Source organism: Dipodomys ordii, unplaced genomic scaffold, assembly GCF_000151885.1.
Source record: "Dipodomys ordii isolate 6190 unplaced genomic scaffold, Dord_2.0 Scaffold27, whole genome shotgun sequence".
NCBI lineage: Eukaryota > Metazoa > Chordata > Mammalia > Rodentia > Heteromyidae > Dipodomys > Dipodomys ordii.
In genome coordinates, this window is record NW_012267243.1 from 2,005,246 (window position 1) to 2,018,937 (window position 13,692).

Here is a 13,692-nt window from a genome sequence, read left to right on the forward strand (position 1 = left end):
GCAGTTTCTCAGCAAGTTTCTTTGCAAGGCAGTCAGTCAGTAAACAGGAAAAGTTACAGGAAGAAGAAAAAAGCTCTTTGAAAAAGATGACATTAATTACCACCCTATTGACCATGCTGCCAATTTTATTTATAGAGAGCGAGAAATTTAGGAAAGGACAAAAAATAGTTTCATGGAAGGATGAAAACAATGATGGAACTTTTCATTTAACAAACCATTCATCAATATGGTTGACCTTCAGAGCTGGAGACTCTGTTCTAGGAACAAATGAATATTCATTTGGATAAGCATACCCTGGGGTGTGCACAGACAGGTCACGGGACTTTGAAAAGCTTCCCCCAACTCTGGAATTGTAGGATCCTCTTCCATGCTGCCTTCACATCCTTGTTTCTCAAAGTGTAGATGAGTGGGTTGAGTAGTGGGGTGATAATACAGTAGAAAAAGGACAGGAACTTGGCTTGGGAACTTTTGGATGGAGATAGAAGGTACAAGTAGATACCTGGCCCAAAGTACATGGTGACAACCACCAAGTGTGAGCTGCAGGTGCTGAACGCCTTGTGCCTTCCCTCAGTTGACGATAATTTCAGCACAGCCCTAGCAATGAGGGTGTAGGAGATGACTACAATGACAGGGGCCACCATTCCAAAAGGAATGGCTACCAAAGTCAGCGATAGGTTGATAACAGTAGTGTCACCACATGCCAATTTGATCAGAGCTGGTACTTCACAGAAAAAGTGGTCTAGGATGTGATGCCCACAGAGAGGAAGCTGGAGGGTGAGTGTAGCTTGAAGCAGGGAATTGACCAAGCCACTGAACCAGGACACAGCTACCAGCCATACGCATACCCAGGGATGCATGATCAGACTGTACCTGAGAGGCCGGCAGATTGCCACGTAACGATCAAAGGCCATCACTGCCAACAGGGCACATTCAGTGCAGCTGGTACAGCTGAAAACATAGACCTGTGTGGTGCAGCCCCAGGAAGCAATTGTCTTCTCTGGACCCCAGAGGTTGGCCAGCAGTTGTGGCGCAATGTTGCAGCTGATGCTGAGGTCCAGCAGAGACAGGTGGTCCAGGAAGAAGTACATGGGTGTCTGGAGTCTGGGTTCCACCATGGAGAGGAAGATGATGGAGCTATTGCCTATGAGGGTGAGAAGATAGGAGACCAGGACCACCGCAAACAGGGGGATCTGTAGCCATGGATACTCTGAGAAGCCCAACAGGACAAATGTGTTGGGGAAACTCACATTTCCTCCTGCCATGGCTTCGTCCTGAAAGGAAAGACACAAATTTTGAAAACAAGTATGACTTTTCCTTTTGTAATAACTCCAAGGCAACATTTGAACCTTCCACTAAGTTGGTAGGATAATTGGTATGTTTATTTCATAAGCACCTGACTCTGAATAACTTTTTTTCTAGGAAGTGGATTTTAATTAACTGCTGGGTACCAATGGTTCGTGCCTGTAATTCTAGCTACTCAGGGGCCTGAGATCCAAGGATTGAGGTTGAAAGCCGCCCCCCTGGGCAGGAAAGTGTGAGACTCTTATCTTTAATTAACCCATTAAGCTGGAATTGGAGCTTGGCTCAAGTGGTAGAGCCTAGCCTTGAGGGAAAAAAGCTCAAAGACAGTGTCCAGGCCTTGAGTTCAAGGCCCAGGGCTGGCACAAAGATAAATACACCCAATGATAAATTAGCTAGAAATTTGCAGTTATGAGAAATTCTACATAGAACCTAGTCATCTCCAATATGTGTGATTATTTGAAAAACTCTTTCTCCTCTTCCTCATTTCTTTCTCACTTGTTCTTCTCTCTCTCTCTCTCTCTCTCTCTCTCTCTCTCTCTCTCTCTCTCTCTCTCTCTCATTCTCTCTTCTCTTAGTTAATAGGGTTGTAATTCAAGACCTTGTGTTTTCCAGGCAGACTCCATGTTTCATTCTCAAGAGTGCACATGTGTTGTGACTCTCCCACATTTTCAACAACACTTGCTATTTTCTGGGGGATTTGTTGTTGTTTTGATGTGAATATTTTTGTTGTTTCTATTTGTTTTGGGCAGTAGCAATAGAAATGATGGCAAAGAATCTTCTGTCAGGTTTTTTTTTAACGGAATGCAAAAGGTTCAGATCCAATTGACTATAACCAGGAGGAAAAAGAATGGAAAGCAAACATCACTTGCAGCAGTTAAAGAGATCACTGGAGTCCTGTGCAAAAGCTGTGCTCTCACTGAACCAAAAAAGCATGTGGATTTTTATTGTGGAACCTATATATATTCCTATATGAAAGTATAATACCTCCTTAATCACTATGTTTGTTGTTGTTGTTGAAGAGCATTGCCTTCTTGCTGGGGCCTGCAAATTAACTAGGCTCAAGATAAAGGCATCCCAGATTCCTCCATTTTATATCTGACTTTGTCCTGGTCCATTCTCTCCTGCAAGTCATTTCATAGCCAGGAAGCGTCTGACCACGTGCAGGGCATCAGAGACTCATGCCACAAAACCCCACCTGAGCAGTCCTGACACACTGGATTATCAAACCACCTGCTGCTCCTCTGACCTCTTCTGTGACTTACGATTGTTTCACCCCTGCTCCCAATTCTCCCTATTTCACTGAGGCAAATGTCTGTATCCCAGAAGATAGCTAAAGATGCCTAAAGATGTACCAACGTGATGTCTTCTTGTATCCATCACATAAAAGATCTTTCTCTGCTCTTCACCTGATCTTTTTACTTGGCATATAGAGGCGAGTAGCCAGACCTGACTATGTAAAAGTCCTAAAGTACGGCCTTGAGGTCTAAAAACTCAGTTTCCATAAAGCACAGGTATGGGCAGACACATTAACCAACATGTTTGTGATTCAGTTAGATGTTATGGAGCGAGAGATCATGTGTATGGTCAGGGTGTCTGGTTTGAGGCTGTGAAAAGAGTTTATACCTACAGTAAACAGCTCTGAATCGATGATCTGGCAGCCAGACACAAAAACACAGATGATTTAACAGGAGGAACATCAGCACCCTAAGCCTCAGGCATCTTGCACTGAAATGTAAACAAATTGTGTTTAATGCCCTTCCTTTGGAAAGATGGAAATATATTTTTTCATTATTACCATTATTATATTTAGTTTTAATTTTAATTTCATTGTCAAGGTGATGTACAGAGGGGTTACAGTTACATAGGTAAGGTAGTGATTACAGTTCTTTTTTTTTTGTCAGTCGTGGAGCTTGAACTTAGGGCCTGGGCGCTGTCCCTCAACTCTTCAACTCAAGGCTAACGCTCTACCACTTGAGCCACAGCGCCACTTCCAGGTTTCTGAGTAGTTTATTGGAGATAAAACTCTCATGGATTTTCCTGCCTGGGCTGCCTTTGAAATGCAATCCTCAGATTTCAGAGTCCTGAATAGTTAGGATTACAGGCATGAGCCACCAGCGCCCTGCATGTTTAACTTGTTTAACTTGTTATCCCCTCCTCCATTTTTCTCTCTCCCTCCCACCTAATCCCCTCCCCAAGTTGTATAGATCATTTTGAACATATTGTCTTGTGAGTATCTCTGTTACATAGGATCCCCCTTTGTCCTTTGTCTCACCATTTCTTGTTCCCCTCCTTCCTCTATTCAGATAAATGTATATACAATACTCAGGGTACCAAAATCAAATGCAGTGACAACAGTGGATAAACCATAGCAGGGGAACACACACACACACACACACACACACACACACACACACACACACACACACAGCGGGGGGGGAGAGAGAGAGAGAAATCACACAGTACACTGAATACAACAACAAAGAAAAACCTCTTGAGTCCATGTCTTGGAGTTCATTTTGCTTAGCATCATCTTATATGGTCATATGTACATAGCTATTGAGCTGTTCTGCTCATCTGCTAAGATTATCCTAGATGTATACTAATTATTACAAATTAGGGAAACCATGGAACCTATTTTCTTTGGGTCTGGATTACTTCATTTAATATGATTTTTTCCAACTCCTTCCATTTCCTTACAAATGGGGCTGTGTCATTCTTTCTGATGGAGGCATAGAATTCCATTTTACACACACACAAACACACACACACATATGTATATATACACACACTTTTTCTTGATCTATTCATCTACTGAGGAGCATGGAAATATATTTTAACTATTCTCTTTCCCCTCTCCCTGCACTGTTTTGGCTGGTAGTCACTGAGACACCTATAAATTACAATATGGATTCTAAAATTACTCATTCTGAATAATCTAATTCATTTCTCCAAAATCAACCTAATTCCTTTCTGCACTATTGCCCAAATAGATGTTCATATTATGCTGATTGTCTCCTGTGCCTTATCTTTAAGCAAAGCACTATCTCAACTCATTGACCTAAGATATCAAAGAACCTTCATTCTATTTATCTCCCTGAATTCCACCCAACACTGTGCAGTCAGTTCACATTCTGAGTCTTTTTTTCTTTCCTTTCCTTTTTCTTGAATGAGCTGATTTTTTTAATTGGCCAAAATGTACGTTTAATTTCAACATTTGAAGTTGAAAGTCATTCTGTTTCTTGATGTCACAAAGAAAAAGACCTCAGGAATTTTAAAGTGGATAAAATATCTTTATTTAAAAAGGTCTCAGGAACAAAATAATGAGGGAGCTCTGCAAATATTTCCAAACTTCAATAGTGATGTGAGAAAAATGGTAGAGGAAATATCAGATGTTAATTTCTTTTTCAAAGAATAAGAACCTAATATTTTGCACAATATGTTTTAGGATTCAGTTCCCCCAATATTTCCTTGGATCTGAAAACCACTGTTCAATGTGGTGATATGAAGAAAGGTTGGGTCATAATTAGGTTTTAAAATACTACATCCTCAAAGCTTCCCATTTGATTGCTAGGTTTTTACCTGCTATGTAGTAAACAGCTCACCCTCAGTTGGTAAGGGAGGAAATGTTCTTTACAATCCTTTCTATCATTTTCTACAGGAGGAAGAAGTCTTAACCTATGTGCTCCCTCTTAACTTGGTTTCCCTCTTACTTACTTTGAGGTTTCCAAAGGAAAAGGTGTGGAGACCAAGATCAAGAACTGGAACTGTTTACGTGCAAGACAAAGTGGTCCAGGTTGTCTCATCGGTGGAGCTGGGTTGAACACACAGGGTGATGGCAATAACTTGAATCCAGACAAGAGAAGGAATTTGTTTCCTCCGAGGCCTCCTGTTTCTCATTCTCTTGGACCCTCTGGGACTGGAGATTAGTGCATGGTCTAAATTGGTAGAAACAATTCTAGAAGGATTTCAGCTAATTTTAATTCTGCTTAGAATGATGTTTGTCCTGATCCATAGGCTGCTCAATAGGAAATGTACTCATTACCTTGTTCATATACCTGTAATCCCTCTATACAGCATTCTTACAATAAAAAGTACAAAAAAAGTTGGAGGTAAGACCCTGAAAAAATTAAATTGTTATAGAACAAGAATGAAATAGATTATGTGAGCATATCATGCCTTTTTCATAGACTCCCTGTCTGGGAATGTGCAGAGGTACAGACTGAGCTCCACTACAAAGGGACTTCCTTTTGAACTTTTCAATATTTTACTCCCAAGTGCAGACTCAGCCTTACTTAGCTTCTGAGGTCACATAAGATCAGGAATGCTCAGGAAGGAATAACTGTAGATAAATGCCACCTTTAATCCATGTGAAGCAATATACTCTAAATATAAACATACCACTTCAATAGAAGACAAAGATGTTAGGGCCAGCCCTGTGACTCTCACTTGTAACTATCGCTACTTGGGAGGCAGCAATCAGGAAGACTGTGGTTCAAAGCCAGCTCTGAGAAAAAGTTAGTGAGATGCCATCTCAACTAATTTCCTGGGCCTGGTTGGCATGTGCTTGGAATCTAAGCTATATAGGAAGCATACATAGAGAGACTGCAGTATGATGTTGGCCCTGGACCAAAAGCAAGAAACTAGCCAAAAGTAGCTAAAGCACAAATGGTGTGTGCACACAAAAAGTAATAAAGCCCCTGGTTAGCAAGCAAAAGACATTGATTTAAACCCTAATACCATCTGAAAGAAAGGAAAGAGGGAGGGAAGGAAGAAGAAAGAAAAACAGACAAAGAAAAGAGAAAAGAAAGAAAGAAAGAAAGAAAGAAAGAAAGAAAGAAAGAAAGAAAGAAAGAAAGAAAGAAAGAAAAAGGAGGGAGAAAGGGAGGGAGGGAGAGATGGAACGAGGGAGGAAGGAAGGAAGGGAGGAAGGGAGGAAGGAAGGAAGGGAGGGAGGAAGGAAGGAAGGAAGGAGAAAAAAAGAAAGAAAGAAAGTGAGAGAAGAAGACAGGGAAAAGAAGGGAAGGGAAGGAAAAAATTTGAGATATATTTTATTAATATTTTTATTTTCTCACCATAAATGCACCTATATGGCACATGTATTGTGTTATACTTTGCAATGCCATTTTTCTTTAAATATTTTTCCACACTGTAACACCATGATTTTGCTCCAGTTTTCCAATGTTGCTGTCATCACCACAAAGTTGAACATCATCACATAACTAGAGAAGGTAAAACTTCCTGAGCTTATTTTTAAACATTTTATTGTCTACAATGAGTTTTCCACACTTTGGGGGACTGGTGAAGATCTCACGAGAGCCTAACTTGGGGAGAGTATTGTCAAGATTTTTACAGTTGAGCTTTAGTCAATATTTAAGCACATATTCACAAATCTCCTATGCTTAGCCTATTTTGTTGAAAAATAGCACAAAGTTTATTCACAGAAGAGGCCACTTTGTCCCCATTCCCTGCATTTTCTAAATTTATTTTTGTAGTTGCTTGCAGAGACATATATTTTACCTTTGGAGGAGTCTGGGTTCCAATTAGAGTATCAGTTTACCATTTTAAAGAAAGAAGAGTGAGGGCTGGGAAGGTGGCTCAGTGGTAGAGCACTTGCCTTGCATACATGAGACCCTGGATTCGATTCCTCAGTACCACATATGCAAAAAAAAGCTGGAAGTGGCACTGTGGCTCAAGTGGTAGAGCACTAGCCATGAGCTGAAGAGCTGAGAGACAGCGCCCAGGCCCAGAGTTCAGGGCTCACGACCAGACACAAAAATAAATAAATAAATATAGGTTCCGTGGTTTCCCTTATTTACAATAATACATATCTAGGACAAGCAGAAAAGGTCAAAATATCTCTACCTATGACTATATAGGATGATGTTAAGTGAAATGAACCCCAAGATAGGGAAACAACTTGTTTATTCTTTCTTGCTATTGTTTTTAACATATCTAAAATGTACTACATGATTTTTTTGTTTCTTTTGTATGTTCTTTCCCCACAGTATGACCCTTGTTTTCACTGTATTTGATGTTGGAGCCCTGCATCTTGTATATACATTTTCTAATTTGGGGAGGGGAAGGCAAATAACAAAATGCTGAAATAAGGTTTCAGGTTGACCTATTGTAAAAATGAGATGTGCCAGACACTACATTGAAAATGAACTTTACGACTTGAGGGGAGGGAGTTGGAGAGGTGGGGAGGGAAGGGATGGTAGGGGAAAAACAAAAGAGGAGGCAACAATGCTTCATAAGAAATGTACTCATTATCTTACTCATGTAATTGTAACTCCTCTGTACACTAATTTTATAATAAAAGACATAAGAAAAGGAAATTCTCTCTCTCTTGTTCAATGACTATGCTATTAGAGGTAATAAGAGATAAGGCATATAGACTGAAAATGCAAGTTTGAGCCACTTGTCAATGCCTCATGCCTGTAATCCTAGCTACTCAGGAGGCTGAGATCTGAGGATCTCCTGGCAGGAAAGTCCTTGTGACTCTTATCTCCAATTAAGCACCAAAAAGTCAGAAGTAAAGCTGTGACTTTGGTGGAGCACTAGTCTTGAGGAAAAAAAGCTCAGGGATACAAACCAGGCATGAAACCAAGTGCCAGGACTGACCAAGAAAAGATAAAGAGAAAATTTGAGGAGCTAGATTTCTTAAACCAATTCATAACCTCCTTTTCTACATGAACACAGTGATTTTTCAGATCCAAGGAAAGATTGAGACTGAAAAACGGCTATTTTTCTGGAATTTACTAGCAAAGAAAATAGCAATAGGTGAACAACAATCCCAAATGTTGAAATACAGTCTCCACCAGGCAGCAACAATAATACTAGGCGTCACATAGCAATCAGAAAGGAAACAGAACACAAAAAATCCTGCCGTTCCATGTCTTTTCATGATTCTAGAGACAAATGGCTAACAACTGTCAAGGGGGAAGGTGAGTCCTTTCAGTTTAAGTCATTTTCCATCAACCTCTTATATGTATTTATACTGTTTCTGAGGCTGAAGAATTTTACAGAACAATGAACATTTCCAAATTGATTCAAAGTTCTGTCCTATAATACCTATAAATTTAAATATTAAATGCATGTCAAAAGGCAAGCTGTGCCAGGCACTAGTAGCTCATACCTATAATACTAGATACTCAGAACACTGAGATCTGAGGATTGCAGTTCAAATCCAGTCTGGGCAAGAAAGTTTGTGAGAATCGTATCTCTAATAAACTACTCAGAAAAAGAAAAAAACAAGAAACGGAGTAGAACTGTAGCTCAAAGTGGTAGATCACTAGTCTTAAGGAAAAAAGCCCAGAAACAGTACCCCAGGCCTTGAGTTCAAGCCCCATGACTGACCACAAAAAAAAAATTAAACACTTTCCTGAATAGCATTCACAGTTCTTAACAATGAGCCTTATCCAACTAGTGAACTCAAGGTAGACTAAATTAAGGTAGCTATAACTAGCTTTCAAAGTAGAGTTCTTGGTTCTCTGATGCCCAATGGTAACACATTGGACACTTGCACAGACCTCAGTGAAAAATGTTCATGGTCTCAATAAGTCTGAGCTGGACAAATTCCTAAAATTCAATAAATAAATAGAGCTGGGAAGGTGGCTCAGTGGTACAGTGCTTGCCTTGCATGCATGAGGCCCTGGGTTTGATTCCTCAGTACCACATAAGCAGAAAGAGCCAGAAGTGGAGCTGTGATTCAAGTGGTAGAGAGCTAGCTTTGAGCTGAAGAGCTGAGGGACAGCTCTTAGGCCCAGAGTTCAGCCCTCACACCAACAAAAAATGGTAACCATAGATTTATTAGATAGTAGATGCTATCTTAAAGCCAGTATCTACTACTTCATCATTTAAGTAAGCTACTACTAAAGTCAGTCATGAAAGCAAGTTATTTAAAAGCAAAGGAATCTCGAAGATTTATTTGAGTTTCGATTGTGTTTCAAAAGAAAAGATGTGCTAGTTTGTTTTGAAAAATTAAGCAAGAATGGCTTGGGTCTAAGATAAGGATTCAAATATATCTTTCTTTTTACGATTGTTTCTAATGTATTTATAAGATGATTTCTTTGTTGCTTTGTATGTCCCTCCCCTATGGTATAACCCCTGGTTTCACTGCAATGATGTTGGTATAATTTGTGGAGGGGAAGGGGAAAAAACAAATCGTTTAAATAGGGATACAGGTGGACCCATTGCAACAATGAGATGTACAAGTCGTTATGTCGGAAAACAAACTTTACAACTTTGGTGGGGGGAGAGGAGTATCAGGGGCAGGGAGGGGAAACAAAGGAGGAGGCAACAAATGCTTGATAAGAAATGTATTCGTTATCTTGCCCATGTAATTGTAACCCCTCTGTATGGTATTTTCACAAGGATACAGGTGGACCTGTTGCAACAATGAGAAGTACAAGTTGTCATGTCCAAAACGAGCTTTACAACGTTTGGGGGGGGAGGGAGGAGAAGGATTGGGATTGCGGGGTGGGGGAGGCTGGGAAGTGATGTGAAGGGTAAACAAAGGAGGAGGCTGCAATGCTTGGTAAGAAATATATGCATTATCCTGCCCATGCAATTGTAACCCCTCTGTACAGTATGTTCACAAATAAAATTAAATTAAATTTAAAAAAAAGAATGGCTTGGGTCTTTTGAAAGGGAAAAATTGTCTAAGCTCAATAGGAAAATATAAATCTGCTCAAATTGACATTAGAAAAATAACTATGTAATCTAAGAGTTCAAAGAGAAATCAGAAAATGAGGAAATTTTCTACATATAGGGAAAAACACTTAAATGAATATTTCAACAGACAAATGAAGAAACTGATATATGTAAAAATCTTTGCTGCTTTTTTCTACTATCATGGGGCTTGAACTCAGAGCCTAGGCTCTGTCCTTAGCTTCTTCAATCAAAGCTAGCACTTTACCACTTTGAGCCACAGTGTCACTTACAGTTTTCTGGTGTTTAATTGGAGATAAGAGTATCACAGCCTTTCCTACCTGGGCTGGCTTCAAAATGTAATCCTCAGATCTCAGCCACCTGAGTAGATGGGATCATAGGTGTGAATAACCAGCATCAGGCTAAGACTTTACTTTTGATGTCCTTCCAACTATGGAAGGTACGAGATTCCTTCCTAGGTAGGATATTGTTCTTGGATTATCAAGCCTAGACTGGTACTTAAAGAATTGTCTTGTATTATGATTAATCTTAATTGTTGACTTAATTGGACTGTGGGATTGGGAAAATACACAGGAGTGTACCTATGGGAGATATGACTTCATGAATGCTTTAGTCCATTCATAAGTTCAAAATGTGAGTAAAAGCTGGATGCTGCTAGCTCATGCCTGTATTCCTACTTGAGAAGCTAAGATCTGAGGATTGTAGTTTCAAAGCCAGCCTCAGAAAGAAAGTCTATGAGACTCTTATCTCCCACAAACCACTAACAAAACAGAAGTAGAACTGTGGCACAAGTGGTAGAGCACTAACCTTGAGCAAAATAAAGCTCAGAGACAGAGACCAAGCCTTGACTTCAAACCCTAGGACACACACACACACACACACACGAGTAGCCTATTTAAAGAGTATAAGGAAATGAATGAAAGATGGAGCCTAATTGGAGCAAGTAGGGCAAGTAGGAGCTTGTTCTTAAAGGATGTAACTTCACCTGGTCCCTGCCCATCACAGTTAAACTCTGCTTCCTGACCACAATGATGGGAATGATCCACCATGCCCTCATCATTTTTATGGTATAAAAACTCTAAAACTATGATGCAAATAAAATTTTCTTCCCCATATGTCAGGCATGTTGTCATAGCAATAAGAAAAGTAACTAACACACCTTACTGTTAAGGACCAATTTTGCTCCAATTTTGACATCTACAATGAAAAACACTCAATTCACTCAGGATCTCTTGCCAATAATTCATGTTTATCCTCATTTTCTTTTTCAGAAAGAAATTACTAGGAAATACTGACATATGTCATGTCACTGATGAAACTTTCGTGATATTAGCTAAGGAAAGTGAGCCAATCATTTCCCTTGGGGGTTGCCAGCATCTGGGGAGAAGGACAAGCAGTTATAACCTGTTAGGAACAGTTGACCTTTTGCAAGATAAAAAGGTTGTGAAGATAAATGGCTGTGATATTTTTATAGTAATATGAATGCCACTGAAAATGGTAAAGGAATAATTTCGTATATTTTGCCACAGTTAAAAACGGGGAAAATAAAGGAAGCTAGGATTGCATAAAATAAGCTCTAGTTAGTTGGCATCAGCTTCATGGTAGAAAATATTCACAGGGCTATGTGGTTACATTCTCATTCTCAGCTTCTGACTTGCTTTCTTTCACCCTCCCTGGGCTGAAAGAAAATATCAGGCAGAGTTTCCTTTAAAAACTTTTCTGAGGGCTGGGAAGGTGGCTCAGTGGTAGAGCACTTGCCTTGCATGCTCGAGGCCCTGGGTTCGATTCCTCAGCACCACATAAGCAAAAAGAAAAAAGCAAGTGGCACTGTGGCTCAAGTGGTAGAGTGCTAGCCTTGAGCTGAAGAGCTGAGGGACAGCGCCCAGGCCCAGAGTTCAGGCCCCACGACCGGACCCAAAAAAAAAAAAAAAGGAAAAAAAACTTTTCTAAGGACTATATGACCATTCTTTATGACATCACATTATTGAGTTTTTAATAGGCTGGGGAAAAATCAAACAATGAGCCAGGTGCTGGTGGCTCATGCCTATAATCCTAGTGACCCAGGAAGCTGAGAAGATTGAGGTTCAAAGTCAGCCTGGCCAGGAAAGTTCATGAGCCTCTTATCTCTAGTAAATGATGCAGAAAACTGTAAGTGAAGGTGTGGCTCAGAGTGGTAGAGTTCTAGCCTTGAGCAGAAGAGTTTAGGAATAGAGGCCAGGCCCTGATTTCAAGCTCTACAACCAGAAATAAATACTAGATATTAGAAAGAAAAAGCAGAGAAAAAGAGAGACACACCATATGCACAGAGACAGATTTCCAAATAATAGACACATTTTATTTGACTGCGATCTTGAGGAAAATATCAAGTCTGCAATAATACAGTTTTAGCTCTGCTTCAATGTAATCTAATAAGGAAGGATTACACAGAATTGTACCCAAATTTACAGAACTTTTAATAATTACAGGCAAATCAAACACTAAAAAATTGTCCCACCAAAGTAGTTGAAGATTTCGGCATGCTCATAAAACTTCATAGCCATGAAATTCAAGATCCACACATATCTATAGAATCTATCTCTTTCTTTCCAGGTATAAATAAGGCAGAGGGAATGAAAGGCAAAAAGGTGTATTTCCCCAACACATTTGTCCTGTTGGGCTTCTTAGAGTATCCATGGTGGCGGATCCTCACCCTTGCAGTGGTCCTGGCTTCCCACGTCTTCATGCTCATAGGCAACAGCTCCATCATCCTTCTCTCCATGGTGAAGTCCAGACTCCAGACATCCAGGTACTACTTCCCGGACAATCTCTGTCTGCTGGACCTATGTATCACCTGTACCTTTGTGCCACAGCTTCTAGCCAACCCCTGAGACCCAGAGAAGACAATTGCTTACTCGGCTGCATCACACAGGCCTCTCTTTTCCACTGGACAAGCTGCACTGAATGTGTCCTGTTGGCAGTAATGGCCATTGATCACTATGTGGCAATCTGCCAGCCCCTCAGGTACAGTCTCATCATGAATCCTTGCGCATCTTTGTGGATGGCAGCTGCATCCTGGTCCAGTGGCCTGGCCAATTCTCTGCTCCAAGCCCCACTCACCTTCCAACTTCATGTATGTGGACATCACATCCTGGACTACTTCTGTGAAGGGCCTGCACTGGTCAAACTGGCTTGTAGTGACACCACTGCTAATGACCTCTCCTTGACCTTGGGAGACATGCCTTTTGGAATGGCTGCCCCTCTGCTCATAATCATCTCTTAGACCTTTATTGCTAAAGCTGTGCTTAAGTTACTTTCAGTGGAGGGAAGGAATCTGCAGCTCACACTTGGTGGTTGTCACCATATACTTTGGGCCAGGTTTTTAATTGTGCCTTCAGCCTCCATCCAAAAGTTTTTAAATCAAGCTCCTGTCCTACTGTATCATTCTTCCACTGCTCCACCCGCTCATCTACACTCTGAGAAACAAGGATGTGAAGGCAGCAATGGAAGAGGATCCTACAACCCCAGAGTGTAGCGATGTCTTTCAAAGTCAAGTGATTGGCTTGTGTCCTAAAAACCACAAGCTAGCAGTTCTGCTTCTCCACATGATGCACATTAGCTCTTAGGACAGAGCTCCCAGATGTCAAGGTTAACCCCTGTGCTAATTGTGTAAACTCCTTTGTACAGAAAGTTTTATCTTCTCAGATTTCTGATAGAGTGATTCATAATCCTGCCCAAATACAT

General features: G+C 40.5%; 1 protein-coding gene and 1 pseudogene across 1 annotated transcript; one reads left to right on the forward strand and one right to left on the reverse strand.

The window, feature by feature from the left end:
• Positions 1-314: 314 nt before the first annotated feature.
• LOC105985092 (olfactory receptor 15-like) lies at positions 315-1,262 on the reverse strand. The gene has a single exon (XM_013015500.1). It carries the CDS (start codon positions 1,260-1,262, stop codon positions 315-317), a length of 948 nt encoding a protein of 315 aa, XP_012870954.1.
• Positions 1,263-12,581: 11,319 nt separating this feature from the next.
• LOC105985093 lies at positions 12,582-13,506 on the forward strand (annotated as a pseudogene).
• The last annotated feature ends 186 nt before the right edge of the window (positions 13,507-13,692 follow it).

What these genes read in the sequence shown, in the direction of transcription:
- LOC105985092 (XM_013015500.1), bottom strand. Translation starts at nt 1,262, where the DNA reads ATGGCAGGAGGAAATGTGAGTTTCCCCAACACATTTGTCCTGTTGGGC.